The 16235-nt window shown below is 47.4% G+C and overlaps 1 protein-coding gene across 2 annotated transcripts in view; it reads right to left on the bottom strand.

The window, feature by feature from the left end:
• LOC106561141 (ribonucleases P/MRP protein subunit POP1) overlaps nucleotides 1-16235 on the bottom strand; it is a 51679-nt gene that overhangs the window by 26173 nt on the left and 9271 nt on the right. For both annotated transcript variants that reach the window (XM_045712584.1, XM_045712585.1), the window contains exons 6-7: nucleotides 2272-2480; nucleotides 1128-1414 (exon numbers count right to left, since the gene is read on the bottom strand). In XM_045712584.1, coding sequence (XP_045568540.1) covers nucleotides 1128-1414; nucleotides 2272-2480 — 496 coding nt within the window. The remainder of the gene's footprint in view (nucleotides 1-1127; nucleotides 1415-2271; nucleotides 2481-16235) is intronic.

Here is a 16235-nt window from a genome sequence, read left to right as displayed (position 1 = left end):
ACCAACCCGATGGACTCTACCAGTGGAAGCAGTCAGAACCAACCCGATGGACTCTACCAGTGGAAGCAGTCAGAACCAACCCGATGGACTATACCAGTCAGAACCAACCCGATGGACTCTACCAGTCAGAACCAACCCGATGGACTCTACCAGTCAGAACCAACCCGATGGACTCTACCAGTCAGAACCAACCCGATGGACTCTACCAGTCAGAACCAACCCGATGGACTCTACCAGTCAGAACCAACCCGATGGACTCTACCAGTCAGAACCAACCCGATGGACTCTACCAGTCAGAACCAACCCGATGGACTATACCAGTCAGAACCAACCCGATGGACTCTACCAGTCAGAACCAACCCGATGGACTATACCAGTCAGAACCAACCTGATGGACTCTACCAGTCAGAACCAACCTGATGGACTATACCAGTCAGAACCAACCCGATGGACTCTACCAGTCAGAACCAACCTGATGGACTATACCAGTCAGAACCAACCTGATGGACTATACCAGTCAGAACCAGTCAGAACCAACCCGATGGACTCTACCAGTCAGAACCAACCCGATGGACTCTACCAGTCAGAACCAACCTGATGGACTATACCAGTCAGAACCAACCTGATGGACTATACCAGTCAGAACCAACCCGATGGACTCTACCAGTCAGAACCAACCCGATGGACTCTACCAGTCAGAACCAACCCGATGGACTATACCAGTCAGAACCAACCTGATGGACTATACCAGTCAGAACCTCAACCTGATGGACTCTACCAGTCAGAACCAACCCGATGGACTCTACCAGTCAGAACCAACCCGATGGACTCTACCAGTCAGAACCAACCCGATGGACTTACCAGTCAGAACCAACCCGATGGACTATACCAGTCAGAACCAACCCGATGGACTATACCAGTCAGAACCAACCCGATGGACTCTACCAGTCAGAACCAACCCGATGGACTCTACCAGTCAGAACCAACCCGATGGACTCTACCAGTCAGAACCAACCCGATGGACTCTACCAGTCAGAACCAACCCGATGGACTCTACCAGTCAGAACCAACCCGATGGACTCTACCAGTCAGAACCAACCCGATGGACTCTACCAGTCAGAACCAACCTGATGGCTATGCCAGTGGTACTGGACCTCCAGGTGACGGGTGTGGTAGAAGACATGGTACTGTATCCCAGGAGCTTCTTGGCTGGTGGACCTGCAGCCTCAGGCTCCCTGGAGGACCACTTCCTCTTAGAACCAGAACCCGAGGCCCGCACCGCCTCAGGACAAGCCCCAGGACCAGGGCCCAAGGTGGGGGTAGGGGCTGGCTGTGGGACCGGGTGCTCCACCGGACCAGGTGGAAGTACAGCCTCAGAACACTGACAGACAGCCTGCAGCTCTGGGAGGAGGTCCTGACGCAGAGCACAGAGCACAGTCACGACACAGAGCACAGTCACGACACAGAGCACAGTCACGACACAGAGCACAGTCACAAGCACAGTCACGACACAGAGCACAGTCACGACACAGAGCACAGTCACGACACAGAGCACAGTCACGACACAGAGCACAGTCACGACACAGAGCACAGCCACGACACAGAGCACAGTCACGACACAGAGCACAGTCACGACACAGAGCACAGTCACGACACAGAGCACAGTCACGACACAGAGCACAGTCACAACACAGTCACGACACAGAGCACAGTCACGACACAGAGCACAGTCACGACACAGAGCACAGCCACGACACAGAGCACAGCCAGGACAATCACACAGCAGTACTTTACCGATCCCAAAGGGGACATCTGATTGGATAGTACTTTACCGATCCCAAAGGGGACATCTGATTGGATAGTACTTTACCGATCCCAAAAGGGGACATCTGATTGGATAGTACTTTACCGATCCCAAAAGGGGACATCTGATTGGATAGTACTTTACCGATCCCAAAGGGGACATCTGATTGGATAGTACTTTACCGATCCCAAAAGGGGACATCTGATTGGATAGTACTTTACCGATCCCAAAGGGGACATCTGATTGGATAGTACTTTTACCGATCCCAAAGGGGACATCTGATTGGATAGTACTTTACCGATCCCAAAAGGGGACATCTGATTGGATAGTACTTTACCGATCCCAAAGGGGACATCTGATTGGACCAGATTATAGACAACAATCAAGACATTACACCATCAATGAATAGTTAAATGGTTGTTCAATACTTCTACTACTGATTGATTCTGCATATTAGTCCCTCTGACCGTTTTCATGGTGGGATGAGCCCAGATCCACAGCTGTCTGTGTGTTGATCCCTGGGAGCCTTGGTCCTCCTGGCCCCGGCCCGGTGCTCTGGGTCTCCAGAGGAACGTGACAGGCCCCAGGGGCTGGAGAGGGTACTGTCCTGCTCTGTACACCACCACGCTGCCCTGTTTCCTGCCTGACACACACATGGCTGCTGCAAACGTAGGCCCTGCAGGTACAACAGATGTCATCAGCAATAACACCGTAAAGCAAGAGAAACATATTTGTTAGACCACCCGACTCGAAGAAACAATTACACAGCTTTTCGTACAGTTGGTTAAAACATTTCAAACTTTTATACTGAAAAACTAGTATTTTTTTTAACTTTTATAGTTTTTTTAAAAACTTTTACACTGAAAAACGAGTATTTTTTTAAAACTTTTATACTGAAAAACGTGTATTTTCTCGAGACTGATGCCACGTTTTAGACGAGGGACATAATAAAAAATCTGTCGTACCAGTCGGCATAGCGGGACAAGAAAGCAAGGAAGAGGGTGTAACGTTTGTCGTATGGATTAGACCAAAACGCAGCGGGAATGTGAATACTCATCTTCTATTGAGAAGGCAACGTGAACACTGAACAAAATAACAAAACACCGACGAAGACAGTCCTGTACGGCAACACGCTAAACACGGAACAACTACCCACCAACACAGGGACAAAAAAAAAAAAACTTCCTTAAATGTGGCCTCCAATCAAAAGCAACGAAGAAGAGCTGCTTCTAACATAGAAATAGACTAAATAGACACAGACATAGAAATATACTAACATAGAACATTGCCCCCCCCCCCCCAAAAAAAACGAAACACACTAAACAAAACACCCGCCTGCCACGCCCTGACCAAACTACAATAACAAACAACCCCTTTTTACTGGTCAGGACGTAACAGAGGGTGGCTGCAAAAGCAAGCCAGCACAACGGTACGCGTTGCTATGGTGATTCCACTAAACAGTGCATATCAACATCTGGTTAGAAAACAACACTGCGGCAGATGGCAAAAGTTTAAATATTTTTAACTCTGGTGGCAAGTCCCGTCTACCGTGGCGGCTGATGGCGTTCACCGCCGTGCCTCAACCGCCATTCACCGCCGTGCTCTCGTTGAAAACAATCACATCTGGTTTTGGCCGTCTACCTCGTACCATCAGTTAGTTTTTCCACTCGGTTTGTCAGAACCTAACGGACGACCAGGAAAAGCTCATACCAAGTTAATTCACCAGCTGCTAAAAACATGATTACACAAACACATATATTTATAACCTCCTACCAGGCAGAGTCAACTCTTACAATACTTCTAAATGAGCAGAAAACGATACATGATTAACATTCTCAGTGGATTTGTATGTTTCCACCTCCGAGACGTATGGCCTCTGATCTATAAATCACACTATGCTCACTCACACTCACCACTACTACTGCTGCTCCTTCAGTTACTATAGTCCAGTTCCATGCTGTTACTATAGTTACTATAGTCCAGTTCCATGCTGTTACTATAGTTACTATAGTCCAGTTCCATGCTGTTACTATAGTTACTATAGTCCAGTTCCATGCTGTTACTATAGTTACTATAGTCCAGTTCCATACTGTTACTATAGTCCAGTTCCATGCTGTTACTATAGTCCAGTTCCATGCTGTTACTATAGTTACTATAGTCCAGTTCCATGCTGTTACTATAGTTACTATAGTCCAGTTCCATGCTGTTACTATAGTTACTTCCAGTTCCATGCTGTTACTATAGTTACAGCCAGTTCCATACTGTTACTATAGTTACTATAGTCCAGTTCCATGCTGTTACTATAGTTACTATAGTCCAGTTCCATGCTGTTACTATAGTCCAGTTCCATACTGTTACTATAGTCCAGTTCCATGCTGTTACTATAGTTACTACAGTCCAGTTCCATGCTGTTACTATAGTTACTATAGTCCAGTTCCATACTGTTACTATAGTCCAGTTCCATACTGTTACTATAGTCCAGTTCCATACTGTTACTATAGTTACTATAGTCCAGTTCCATACTGTTACTATAGTTACTATAGTCCAGTTCCATGCTGTTACTATAGTTACTATAGTCCAGTTCCATACTGTTACTATAGTTACTATAGCCCAGTTCCATACTGTTACTATAGTCCAGTTCCATGCTGTTACTATAGTTACTATAGTCCAGTTCCATACTGTTACTATAGTTACTATAGTCCAGTTCCATGCTGTTACTATAGTTACTATAGTCCAGTTCCATGCTGTTACTATAGTTACTATAGTCCAGTTCCATGCTGTTACTATAGTTACTATAGTCCAGTTCCATGCTGTTACTATAGTTACTATAGTCCAGTTCCATGCTGTTACTATAGTTACTATAGTCCAGTTCCATGCTGTTACTATAGTTACTATAGTCCAGTTCCATACTGTTACTATAGTTACTATAGTCCAGTTCCATGCTGTTACTATAGTTACTATAGTCCAGTTCCATGCTGTTACTATAGTTACTATAGTCCAGTTCCATGCTGTTACTATAGTTACTATAGTCCAGTTCCATACTGTTACTATAGTTACTATAGTCCAGTTCCATACTGTTACTATAGTCCAGTTCCATACTGTTACTATAGTTACTATAGCCCAGTTCCATACTGTTACTATAGTTACTATAGTCCAGTTCCATACTGTTAATATAGTCCAGTTCCATACTGTTACTATAGTTACTATAGTCCAGTTCCATACTGTTACTATAGTTACTATAGTCCAGTTCCATACTGTTACTATAGTCCAGTTCCATGCTGTTACTATAGTTACTATAGTCCAGTTCCATGCTGTTACTATAGTCCAGTTCCATACTGTTACTATAGTTACTACAGTCCAGTTCCATGCTGTTACTATAGTCCAGTTCCATACCGTTACTATAGTTACTATAGTCCAGTTCCATGCTGTTACTATAGTTACTATAGTCCAGTTCCATGCTGTTACTATAGTTACTATAGTCCAGTTCCATGCTGTTACTATAGTTACTATAGTCCAGTTCCATACTGTTACTATAGTTACTATAGTCCAGTTCCATGCTGTTACTATAGTTACTATAGTCCAGTTCCATGCTGTTACTATAGTCCAGTTCCATACTGTTACTATAGTTACTATAGTCCAGTTCCATGCTGTTACTATAGTTACTATAGTCCAGTTCCATAGTGTTACTATAGTTACTATAGTCCAGTTCCATGCTGTTACTATAGTTACTATAGTCCAGTTCCATGCTGTTACTATAGTTACTATAGTCCAGTTCCATGCTGTTACTATAGTTACTATAGTCCAGTTCCATGCTGTTACTATAGTCCAGTTCCATGCTGTTACTATAGTTACTATAGTCCAGTTCCATACTGTTACTATAGCCCAGTTCCATGCTGTTACTATAGTCCAGTTCCATACTGTTACTATAGTTACTATAGTCCAGTTCCATGCTGTTACTATAGTTACTATAGTCCAGTTCCATACTGTTACTATAGTTACTATAGTCCAGTTCCATACTGTTACTATAGTTACTATAGTCCAGTTCCATACTGTTACTATAGTTACTATAGCCCAGTTCCATGCTGTTACTATAGTTACTATAGTCCAGTTCCATGCTGTTACTATAGTCCAGTTCCATACTGTTACTATAGTTACTATAGTCCAGTTCCATACTGTTACTATAGTTACTATAGTCCAGTTCCATGCTGTTACTATAGTTACTATAGTCCAGTTCCATGCTGTTACTATAGTTACTATAGCCCAGTTCCATACTGTTACTATAGTTACTATAGCCCAGTTCCATACTGTTACTATAGTTACTATAGTCCAGTTCCATGCTGTTACTATAGTTACTATAGTCCAGTTCCATGCTGTTACTATAGTCCAGTTCCATACTGTTACTATAGTTACTATAGTCCAGTTCCATGCTGTTACTATAGTTACTATAGTCCAGTTCCATACTGTTACTATAGTTACTATAGTCCAGTTCCATACTGTTACTATAGTCCAGTTCCATACTGTTACTATAGTTACTATAGCCCAGTTCCATACTGTTACTATAGTTACTATAGTCCAGTTCCATACTGTTAATATAGCCCAGTTCCATACTGTTACTATAGTTACTATAGTCCAGTTCCATACTGTTACTATAGTCCAGTTCCATACTGTTACTATAGTTACTATAGCCCAGTTCCATACTGTTACTATAGTCCAGTTCCATACCGTTACTATAGTTACTATAGCCCAGTTCCATACTGTTACTATAGTCCAGTTCCATACTGTTACTATAGCCCGGTTCTATGCCGTTACTATAGTTACTATAGCCCAGTTCCATACTGTTACTATAGTTACTATAGTCCAGTTCCATGCTGTTACTATAGTTACTATAGCCCAGTTCCATGCTGTTACTATAGTCCAGTTCCATACCGTTACTATAGTTACTATAGTCCAGTTCCATACTGTTACTATAGTTACTATAGTCCAGTTCCATGCTGTTACTATAGTTACTATAGTCCAGTTCCATACTGTTACTATAGTTACTATAGTCCAGTTCCATACTGTTACTATAGTTACTATAGTCCAGTTCCATACTGTTACTATAGTTACTATAGTCCAGTTCCATACTGTTACTATAGTTACTATAGTCCAGTTCCATGCTGTTACTATAGTTACTATAGTCCAGTTCCATGCTGTTACTATAGTTACTATAGTCCAGTTCCATACTGTTACTATAGTTACTATAGTCCAGTTCCATACTGTTACTATAGTTACTATAGTCCAGTTCCATACTGTTACTATAGTTACTATAGCCCAGTTCCATGCTGTTACTATAGTCCAGTTCCATGCTGTTACTATAGTCCAGTTCCATACTGTTACTATAGTTACTATAGCCCAGTTCCATGCTGTTACTATAGTCCAGTTCCATACCGTTACTATAGTTACTATAGTCCAGTTCCATACTGTTACTATAGTTACTATAGTCCAGTTCCATACTGTTACTATAGTCCAGTTCCATACTGTTACTATAGTTTCTATAGCCCAGTTCCATACTGTTACTATAGTCCAGTTCCATACCGTTACTATAGTTACTATAGTCCAGTTCCATACTGTTACTATAGTCCAGTTCCATACTGTTACTATAGTCCAGTTCCATACTGTTACTATAGTTACTATAGTCCAGTTCCATACTGTTACTATAGTCCAGTTCCATACTGTTACTATAGTTACTATAGCCCAGTTCCATGCTGTTACTATAGTCCAGTTCCATACCGTTACTATAGTTACTATAGTCCAGTTCCATACTGTTACTATAGTTACTATAGTCCAGTTCCATACTGTTACTATAGTCCAGTTCCATACTGTTACTATAGTCCAGTTCCATACTGTTACTATAGTTACTATAGTCCAGTTCCATACTGTTACTATAGTTACTATAGTCCAGTTCCATGCTGTTACTATAGTCCAGTTCCATACTGTTACTATAGTTACTATAGTCCAGTTCCATACTGTTACTATAGTTACTATAGTCCAGTTCCATGCTGTTACTATAGTTTCTATAGCCCAGTTCCATACTGTTACTATAGTCCAGTTCCATGCTGTTACTATAGTTACTATAGTCCAGTTCAATGCTGTTACTATAGTTACTATAGCCCAGTTCCATACTGTTACTATAGTTACTATAGCCCAGTTCCATACCGTTACTATAGTTACTATAGTCCAGTTCCATGCTGTTACTATAGTTACTATAGTCCAGTTCCATACTGTTACTATAGTTACTATAGTCCAGTTCCATACTGTTACTATAGTTACTATAGTCCAGTTCCATGCTGTTACTATAGTCCAGTTCCATACTGTTAATATAGTTACTAAAGTCCATGGTTTCGCTGATATATCTAGGTTTGAACTTTTCAGACGCTCCCTACCTTTCTCCCAACTCAGACCTGGTTTTCTAGCCACCAACATCTCCAATAACATCCTATGTTCTGCTACAGTCGGTATCAGTGGATAAATCTTCCCTGTGCTCAGGTTAGCTAAACATCTCTCATCTCAAGGCCGATCCTTCACCCCATTGTGAACACCCTCGTTACAGTGTAAACTTTGGGTCCCAACGGTTGATAAGCAGTCACCTTCTGACACCTTCCTGTTACCGTCACCCAATCCCACCTTCTGACACCTTCCTGTTACCGTCACCCAATCCCACCTTCCTGTTACCGTCGCCCAATCCCACCTTCTGACAGCTTCCTGTTACCGTCACCCAATCCCACCTTCTGACACCTTCCTGTTACCGTCGCCCAATCCCACCTTCTGACAGCTTCCTGTTACCGTCACCCAATCCCACCTTCTGGCACCTTCCTGTTACCGTCCCACCTTCTGACAGCTTCCTGTTACCGTCGCCCAATCCCACCTTCTGACACCTTCCTGTTACCGTCGCCCAATCCCACCTTCTGACACCTTCCTGTTACCGTCACCCAATCCATACACCTTCCTGTTACCGTCGCCCAATCCCACCTTCTGACAGCTTCCTGTTACCGTCACCCAATCCCACCTTCTGACACCTTCCTGTTACCGTCGCCCAATCCCACCTTCTGACAGCTTCCTGTTACCGTCACCCAATCCCACCTTCTGGCACCTTCCTGTTACCGTCCCACCTTCTGACAGCTTCCTGTTACCGTCGCCCAATCCCACCTTCTGACACCTTCCTGTTACCGTCGCCCAATCCCACCTTCTGACACCTTCCTGTTACCGTCACCCAATCCCACCTTCTGACACCTTCCTGTTACCGCTGCCCAATCCCACCTTCTGACACCTTCCTGTTACCGTCGCCCAATCCCACCTTCTGACACCTTCCTGTTACCGTCGCCCAATCCCACCTTCTGACACCTTCCTGTTACCGTCGCCCAATCCCACCTTCTGACACCTTCCTGTTACCGTCCCACCTTCTGACACCTTCCTGTTACCGTCCCACCTTCTGACACCTTCCTGTTACCGTCCCACCTTCTGACACCTTCCTGTTACCGTCCCACCTTCTGACACCTTCCTGTTACCGTCCCACCTTCTGACACCTTCCTGTTACCGTCCCACCTTCTGACACCTTCCTGTCACCCAATCCCACCTTCTGACACCTTCCTGTTACCGTCACCCAATCCCACCTTCTGACACCTTCCTGTTACCGTCACCCAATCCCACCTTCTGACACCTTCCTGTTACCGTCACCCAATCCCACCTTCTGACACCTTCCTGTTACCGTCACCCAATCCCACCTTCTGACACCTTCCTGTTACCGTCACCCAATCCCACCTTCTGACACCTTCCTGTTACCGTCCCACCTTCTGACACCTTCCTGTTACCGTCCCACCTTCTGGCACCTTCCTGTTACCGTCGCCCAATCCCACCTTCTGACACCTTCCTGTTACCGTCGCCCAATCCCACCTTCTGGCACCTTCCTGTTACCGTCACCCAATCCCACCTTCTGACACCTTCCTGTTACCGTCGCCCAATCCCACCTTCTGGCACCTTCCTGTTACCATCACCCAATCCCACCTTCTGACACCTTCCTGTTACCGTCGCCCAATCCCACCTTCTGACACCTTCCTGTTACCGTCGCCCAATCCCACCTTCTGACACCTTCCTGTTACCGTCACCCAATCCCACCTTCTGACACCTTCCTGTTACCGTCGCCCAATCCCACCTTCTGACACCTTCCTGTTACCGTCGCCCAATCCCACCTTCTGACACCTTCCTGTTACCGTCACCCAATCCCACCTTCAGACACCTTCCTGTTACCGTCACCCAATCCCACCTTCTGACACCTTCCTGTTACCGCTGCCCAATCCCACCTTCTGACACCTTCCTGTTACCGCCGCCCAATCCCACCTTCTGACACCTTCCTGTTACCGTCGCCCAATCCCACCTTCTGACACCTTCCTGTTACCGTCGCCCAATCCCACCTTCTGACACCTTCCTGTTACCGTCGCCCAATCCCACCTTCTGACACCTTCCTGTTACCGTCACCCAATCCCACCTTCTGACACCTTCCTGTTACCGTCACCCAATCCCACCTTCTGACACCTTCCTGTTACCGTCGCCCAATCCCACCTTCTGACACCTTCCTGTTACCGTCGCCCAATCCCACCTTCTGACACCTTCCTGTTACCGTCGCCCAATCCCACCTTCTGACACCTTCCTGTTACCGTCGCCCAATCCCACCTTCTGACACCTTCCTGTTACCGTCGCCCAATCCCACCTTCTGACACCTTCCTGTTACCGTCGCCCAATCCCACCTTCTGACACCTTCCTGTTACCGCTGCCCAATCCCACCTTCTGACACCTTCCTGTTACCGTCGCCCAATCCCACCTTCTGACACCTTCCGGTTACCGTCGCCCAATCCCACCTTCTGACACCTTCCTGTTACCGTCACCCAATCCCACCTTCTGACACCTTCCTGTTACCGTCGCCCAATCCCACCTTCTGACACCTTCCTGTTACCGTCGCCCAATCCCACCTTCTGACACCTTCCTGTTACCGTCACCCAATCCCACCTTCTGACACCTTCCTGTTACCGTCCCACCTTCTGACACCTTCCTGTTACCGTCGCCCAATCCCACCTTCTGACACCTTCCTGTTACCGTCACCCAATCCCACCTTCTGACACCTTCCTGTTACCGTCGCCCAATCCCACCTTCTGACACCTTCCTGTTACCGTCCCACCTTCTGACACCTTCCTGTTACCGTCGCCCAATCCCACCTTCTGACACCTTCCTGTTACCGTCGCCCAATCCCACCTTCTGACACCTTCCTGTTACCGTCACCCAATCCCACCTTCTGACACCTTCCTGTTACCGTCACCCAATCCCACCTTCTGACACCTTCCTGTTACCGTCACCCAATCCCACCTTCTGACACCTTCCTGTTACCGTCACCCAATCCCACCTTCTGACACCTTCCTGTTACCGTCACCCAATCCCACCTTCTGACACCTTCCTGTTACCGTCACCCAATCCCACCTTCTGACACCTTCCTGTTACCGTCCCACCTTCTGACACCTTCCTGTTACCATCACCCAATCCCACCCTCTGACACCTTCCTGTTACCGTCCCACCTTCTGACACCTTCCTGTTACCGTCACCCAATCCCACCTTCTGACACCTTCCTGTTACCGTCGCCCAATCCCACCTTCTGACACCTTCCTGTTACCGTCCCACCTTCTGACACCTTCCTGTTACCGTCGCCCAATCCCACCTTCTGACACCTTCCTGTTACCGTCACCCAATCCCACCTTCTGACACCTTCCTGTTACCGTCCCACCTTCTGACACCTTCCTGTTACCGTCCGCCCAATCCCACCTTCTGACACCTTCCTGTTACCGTCGCCCAATCCCACCTTCTGACAGCTTCCTGTTACCGTCACCCAATCCAAATGCTGGCTGTTATAAACGGAGGAGAGATTAGTGTTGCTGTAAGAATATCCAACATAACGACACTCAGTCACATGTTTCTTAAATCACAGTCTGCAGGAGATGTGATGCTATTATTACAGAGAACTTCCCTTCTGGCGAGGTGGCTTCCTGTATACAGGAATCTGTAGCTAGTCTTTCTGGTGAGCTGGCTTCCTGTATACAGGAATCTGTAGCTAGTCTTTCTGGTGAGCTGGCTTCCTGTATACAGGAATCTGTAGCTTGTCTTTCTGGTGAGTTGGCTTCCTGTATACAGGAATCTGTAGCTAGTCTTTCTGGTGAGGTGGCTTCCTGTATACAGGAATCTGTAGCAGTCTTTTGGTGAGTCTTTAGGAATCTGTAGCTAGTCTTTCTGGTGAGGTGGCTTCCTGTATACAGGAATCTGTAGCTAGTCTTTCTGGTGAGCTGGCTTCCTGTATACAGGAATCTGTAGCTAGTCTTTCTGGTGAGGTGGCTTCGGGTGTCGTGACTGGCTTCTGTATACAGGAATCTGTAAGCTAGTCTTTCTGGTGAGGTGGCTTCCTGTATACAGGAATCTGTAAGCTAGTCTTTCTGGTGAGCTGGCTTCCTGTATACAGGAATCTGTAGCTAGTCTTTCTGGTGAGGTGGCTTCCTGTATACAGGAATCTGTAGCTTGTCTTTCTGGTGAGGTGGCTTCCTGTATACAGGAATCTGTAGCTAGTCTTTCTGGTGAGGTGGCTTCCTGTATACAGGAATCTGTAAGCTAGTCTTTTAAGAGTTGTACTTTCTTCGATGAACCACCTCAGTAAAAGTTACCAATAGTGTCTGAAATGACAACACCCTCTCTACGAGCTATTCAATGATTTCACTTTTACACAGAGGAGTGGTATCGTTCCCCAGTGACTCTATTACTCACTTCCCTAATAATTCATGAGCCTCACAAATCTCTTCCCCACCACCACCACCACCACCAGTCATATTCAATTCCGCTTTCCCCAATTCCCTGTAACGTCAACGCCTTGGTTTGCACAGACATCGGTGCTGCTAGAATCTGTAACTAAACACCCTCATGGAAACACCGTCTTAAACGCTATGTACTTAGACGCTACGTCCTTAGACGCTACGTCCTTAGACGCTATGTCCTTAGACGCTATGTCCTTAGACGCTATGTACTTAGACGCTATGTACTTAGTACTTAGATCCCACAGTACACTCCTGCCTCCTTCAAAAACATCCAGGTTCCCCTCCAGGATTCCCTCCAGGCTCCCTCCAGGCTTCCCTCCAGGGCTCCCTCCAGGCTTCCCTCCACGATTCCCTCCAGGCTCCCTCCAGGCTCCCTCCACGATTCCCTCCACGATTCCCTCCACGATTCCCTCCACGCTCCCTCCACGCTCCCTCCAGGCTTCCTCCACGATTCCCTCCACGATTCCCTCCACGATTCCCTCCACGCTTCCCTCCAGGCTCCCTCCACGCTCCCTCCACGATTCCCTCCAGGCTTCCCTCCAGGCTTCCCTCCAGGCTTCCCTCCAGGCTTCCCTCCAGGCTCCCTCCAGGCTTCCCTCCAGGCTTCCCTCCAGGCTTCCCTCCAGGCTTCCCTCCAGGCTCCCTCCAGGCTCCCTCCAGGCTCCCTCCACGCTCCCTCCACGCTCCCTCCAGGCTCCCTCCACGATTCCCTCCAGGATTCCCTCCACGATTCCCTCCACGATTCCCTCCACGATTCCCTCCAGGCTCCCTCCACGCTCCCTCCACGATTCCCTCCAGGCTTCCCTCCAGGCTTCCCTCCAGGCTTCCCTCCAGGCTTCCCTCCAGGCTTCCCTCCAGGCTCCCTCCCTCCGCACGAGGCAGGTGCAGTAGGCTCAAGTACACTCATTCTTCCAATAACCGACGGTCCCACAACATGGAGATAAAGCACAGGTCCACCTCCCTTTTCCTCTGTTTCTTTGTCTTTCCTTGGCTGTTAAAACCACTGTTAGTGACTTTCACTGTGTCTGTATTAACCAGCAGCCCGGCTGGGAAGTGAGAGGAATGAGATTCCTGTACTATTTCATCCCAGTCTGAATGTTGGTCCACTACCCCCACAATAGCCGTTTTAATTAACAGGTTTCAAACCTGCCGTCAAAACCAGACGGTACAAATTCTATCAAAAAGGTACTCCAGTCCTTTCCATGGCGGAGTACTTCTACACATTTTTGGTTCCGTTAGTTTTTGCTTTTGTGTTGATGGAACGCCGACATCCAAACGCTGGTATTTTGAGCTCTTGATGTTTCTATTGTCATTGTTCCAACTGACCAACACCATCTCTGAATTATCTATTACAATCGTACCAACTGACCGACTCACGAGACCATCTGAATTATCTATTACAGTCGTACCAACTGACCGACTCACGAGACCATCTGAATTATCTAATACACCGGACCAACTGACCGACTCACGAGACCATCTGAATTATCTAATACACAGGACCAACTGACCGACTCACGAGACCATCTGAATTATCTATTACACCGGACCAACTCACGAAACCATCTGAATTATCTATTACATCGGAATGTTCCGTCTGCAGGGAAACGCCGACCAATTACATCCTGTTTCCTACATTCCCCCCCCCCAATATTCCAGTCAAAATTTGGTAGATTTATGCCGTTCTTTTAGGACATCCATGGTTTTGCTAATAGTTTCCCCCCCCCTTCTTCCACTTCCCCCTTTTACAGGAGAGTCAGAAATCACGGATGCCATTTTAAACGGTGGTTATTTCTGAAGCCACTTCTCCACGGTGTCCAGAGGGCGTTTACATTTTTCCTCACTCTAACACACGCCATCTATTAACCATTCTCAGAAGCAGAGATACCTTACTTCCCATCGGAGAGTAGTTACGGTTATTTGTGCCGATTAAAAATGTAAAAAATTGTTCACGTCACCTGATACCTTGAATTTTAAAACCAACAGTAAAGCGTCTGCCAGTTGACTACTGGAGAATACGGGACGCCTCATGTCTTATTCCAGTGTCCACGCTTTCACATATCACTTGTTGTTGACGACACACATTACCAAAATGATTCACACTCGTCTTCCTATTATTTCCACATAATCTGTCACGGTTCCCTGCCCCCAATAGGGCATCAACCAACCCAACCTTCTGTTTATTGCTACTGCTAATACACGCCAATCATGTTCAAACAACGTAGGAATTACTTTCAGCTTTTCTAACCATGAACGTGGCTCTCCTCCAGAACGTGCAGAGAACGTTCTATCACCGTCCACGTTCCCTCCTCCAGAACGTACAGACAAAGTTCTATCACCGTCCACGTTCCCTCCTCCAGAACGATACAGACAACGTTCTATCACCGTCCACGTTCCCTCCTCCAGAACGTACAGACAACGTTCTATCACCGTCCACGTTCCCTCCTCCAGAACGTACAGACAACGTTCTATCACCGTCCACGTTCCCTCCTCCAGAACGTACAGACAACGTTCTATCACCGTCCACGTTCTCTCCTCCAGAACGTACAGACAACGTTCTATCACCGTCCACGTTCCCTCCTCCAGAACGTACAGACAACGTTCTATCACCGTCCACGTTCCCTCCCGTGGCTCTCCTCCAGAACGTGCAGACAACGTTCTATCACCGTCCACGTTCCCTCCTCCAGAACGTACAGACAACGTTCTATCACCGTCCACGTTCCCTCCTCCAGAACGTGCAGACAACGTTCTATCACCGTCCACGTTCCCTCCTCCAGAACGTGCAGACAACGTTCTATCACCGTCCACGTTCCCTCCTCCAGAACGTACAGACAACGTTCTATCACCGTCCACGTTCCCTCCTGTGGCTCTCCTCCAGAACGTACAGACAACGTTCTATCACCGTCCACGTTCCCTCCTGTTGTCCTTCTCTACAACCTACCGTACTAGTAGACAAGCAAAACAATTTATCCATACGCGCACACACTGCGGCCTCACGGCCTCCGCGGCTGGGTTTTCACCTCCCCCTTTTCCGGGTCTAGTAGGGAACCAACCCACTCAGGATTTACCCCCTAGGACTTACCCTCCGCTGGGTCTACCCTGCCCGGGCTTACCTTCCGGGACTTACCCTCCGCTGGGTCTACCCTGCCCGGGCTTACCTTCCGGGACTTACCCTCCGCTGGGTCTACCCTGCCCGGGCTTACCTTCCGGGACTTACCCTCCGCTGGGTCTACCCTGCCCGGGCTTACCTTCCGGAACTTACCCTCCGCTGGGTCTACCCTGCCCGGGCTTACCTTCCGGGACTTACCCTCCGCTGGGTCTACCCTGCCCGGGCTTACCGTCCGGGACTTACCCTCCGCTGGGTCTACCCTGCTCGGGCTTACCTTCCGGGACTTACCCTCCGCAGGGTCTACCCTGCCCGGGCTGACCTTCCGGGACTTACCCTCCGCTGGGTCTACCCTGCCCGGGCTTACCTTCCGGAACTTACCCTCCGCAGGGTCTACCCTGCCCGGGCTGACCTTCCGGGACTTACCCTCCGCTGGGTCTACCCTGCC

The sequence above is a fragment of the Salmo salar genome, unplaced genomic scaffold (assembly GCF_905237065.1).
Source record: "Salmo salar unplaced genomic scaffold, Ssal_v3.1, whole genome shotgun sequence".
Taxonomy (NCBI): Eukaryota; Metazoa; Chordata; class Actinopteri; order Salmoniformes; family Salmonidae; genus Salmo; species Salmo salar.
The sequence above is the reverse complement of the archived record's forward strand: the minus strand, read 5'-3'. Positions and strand labels throughout refer to the sequence as shown.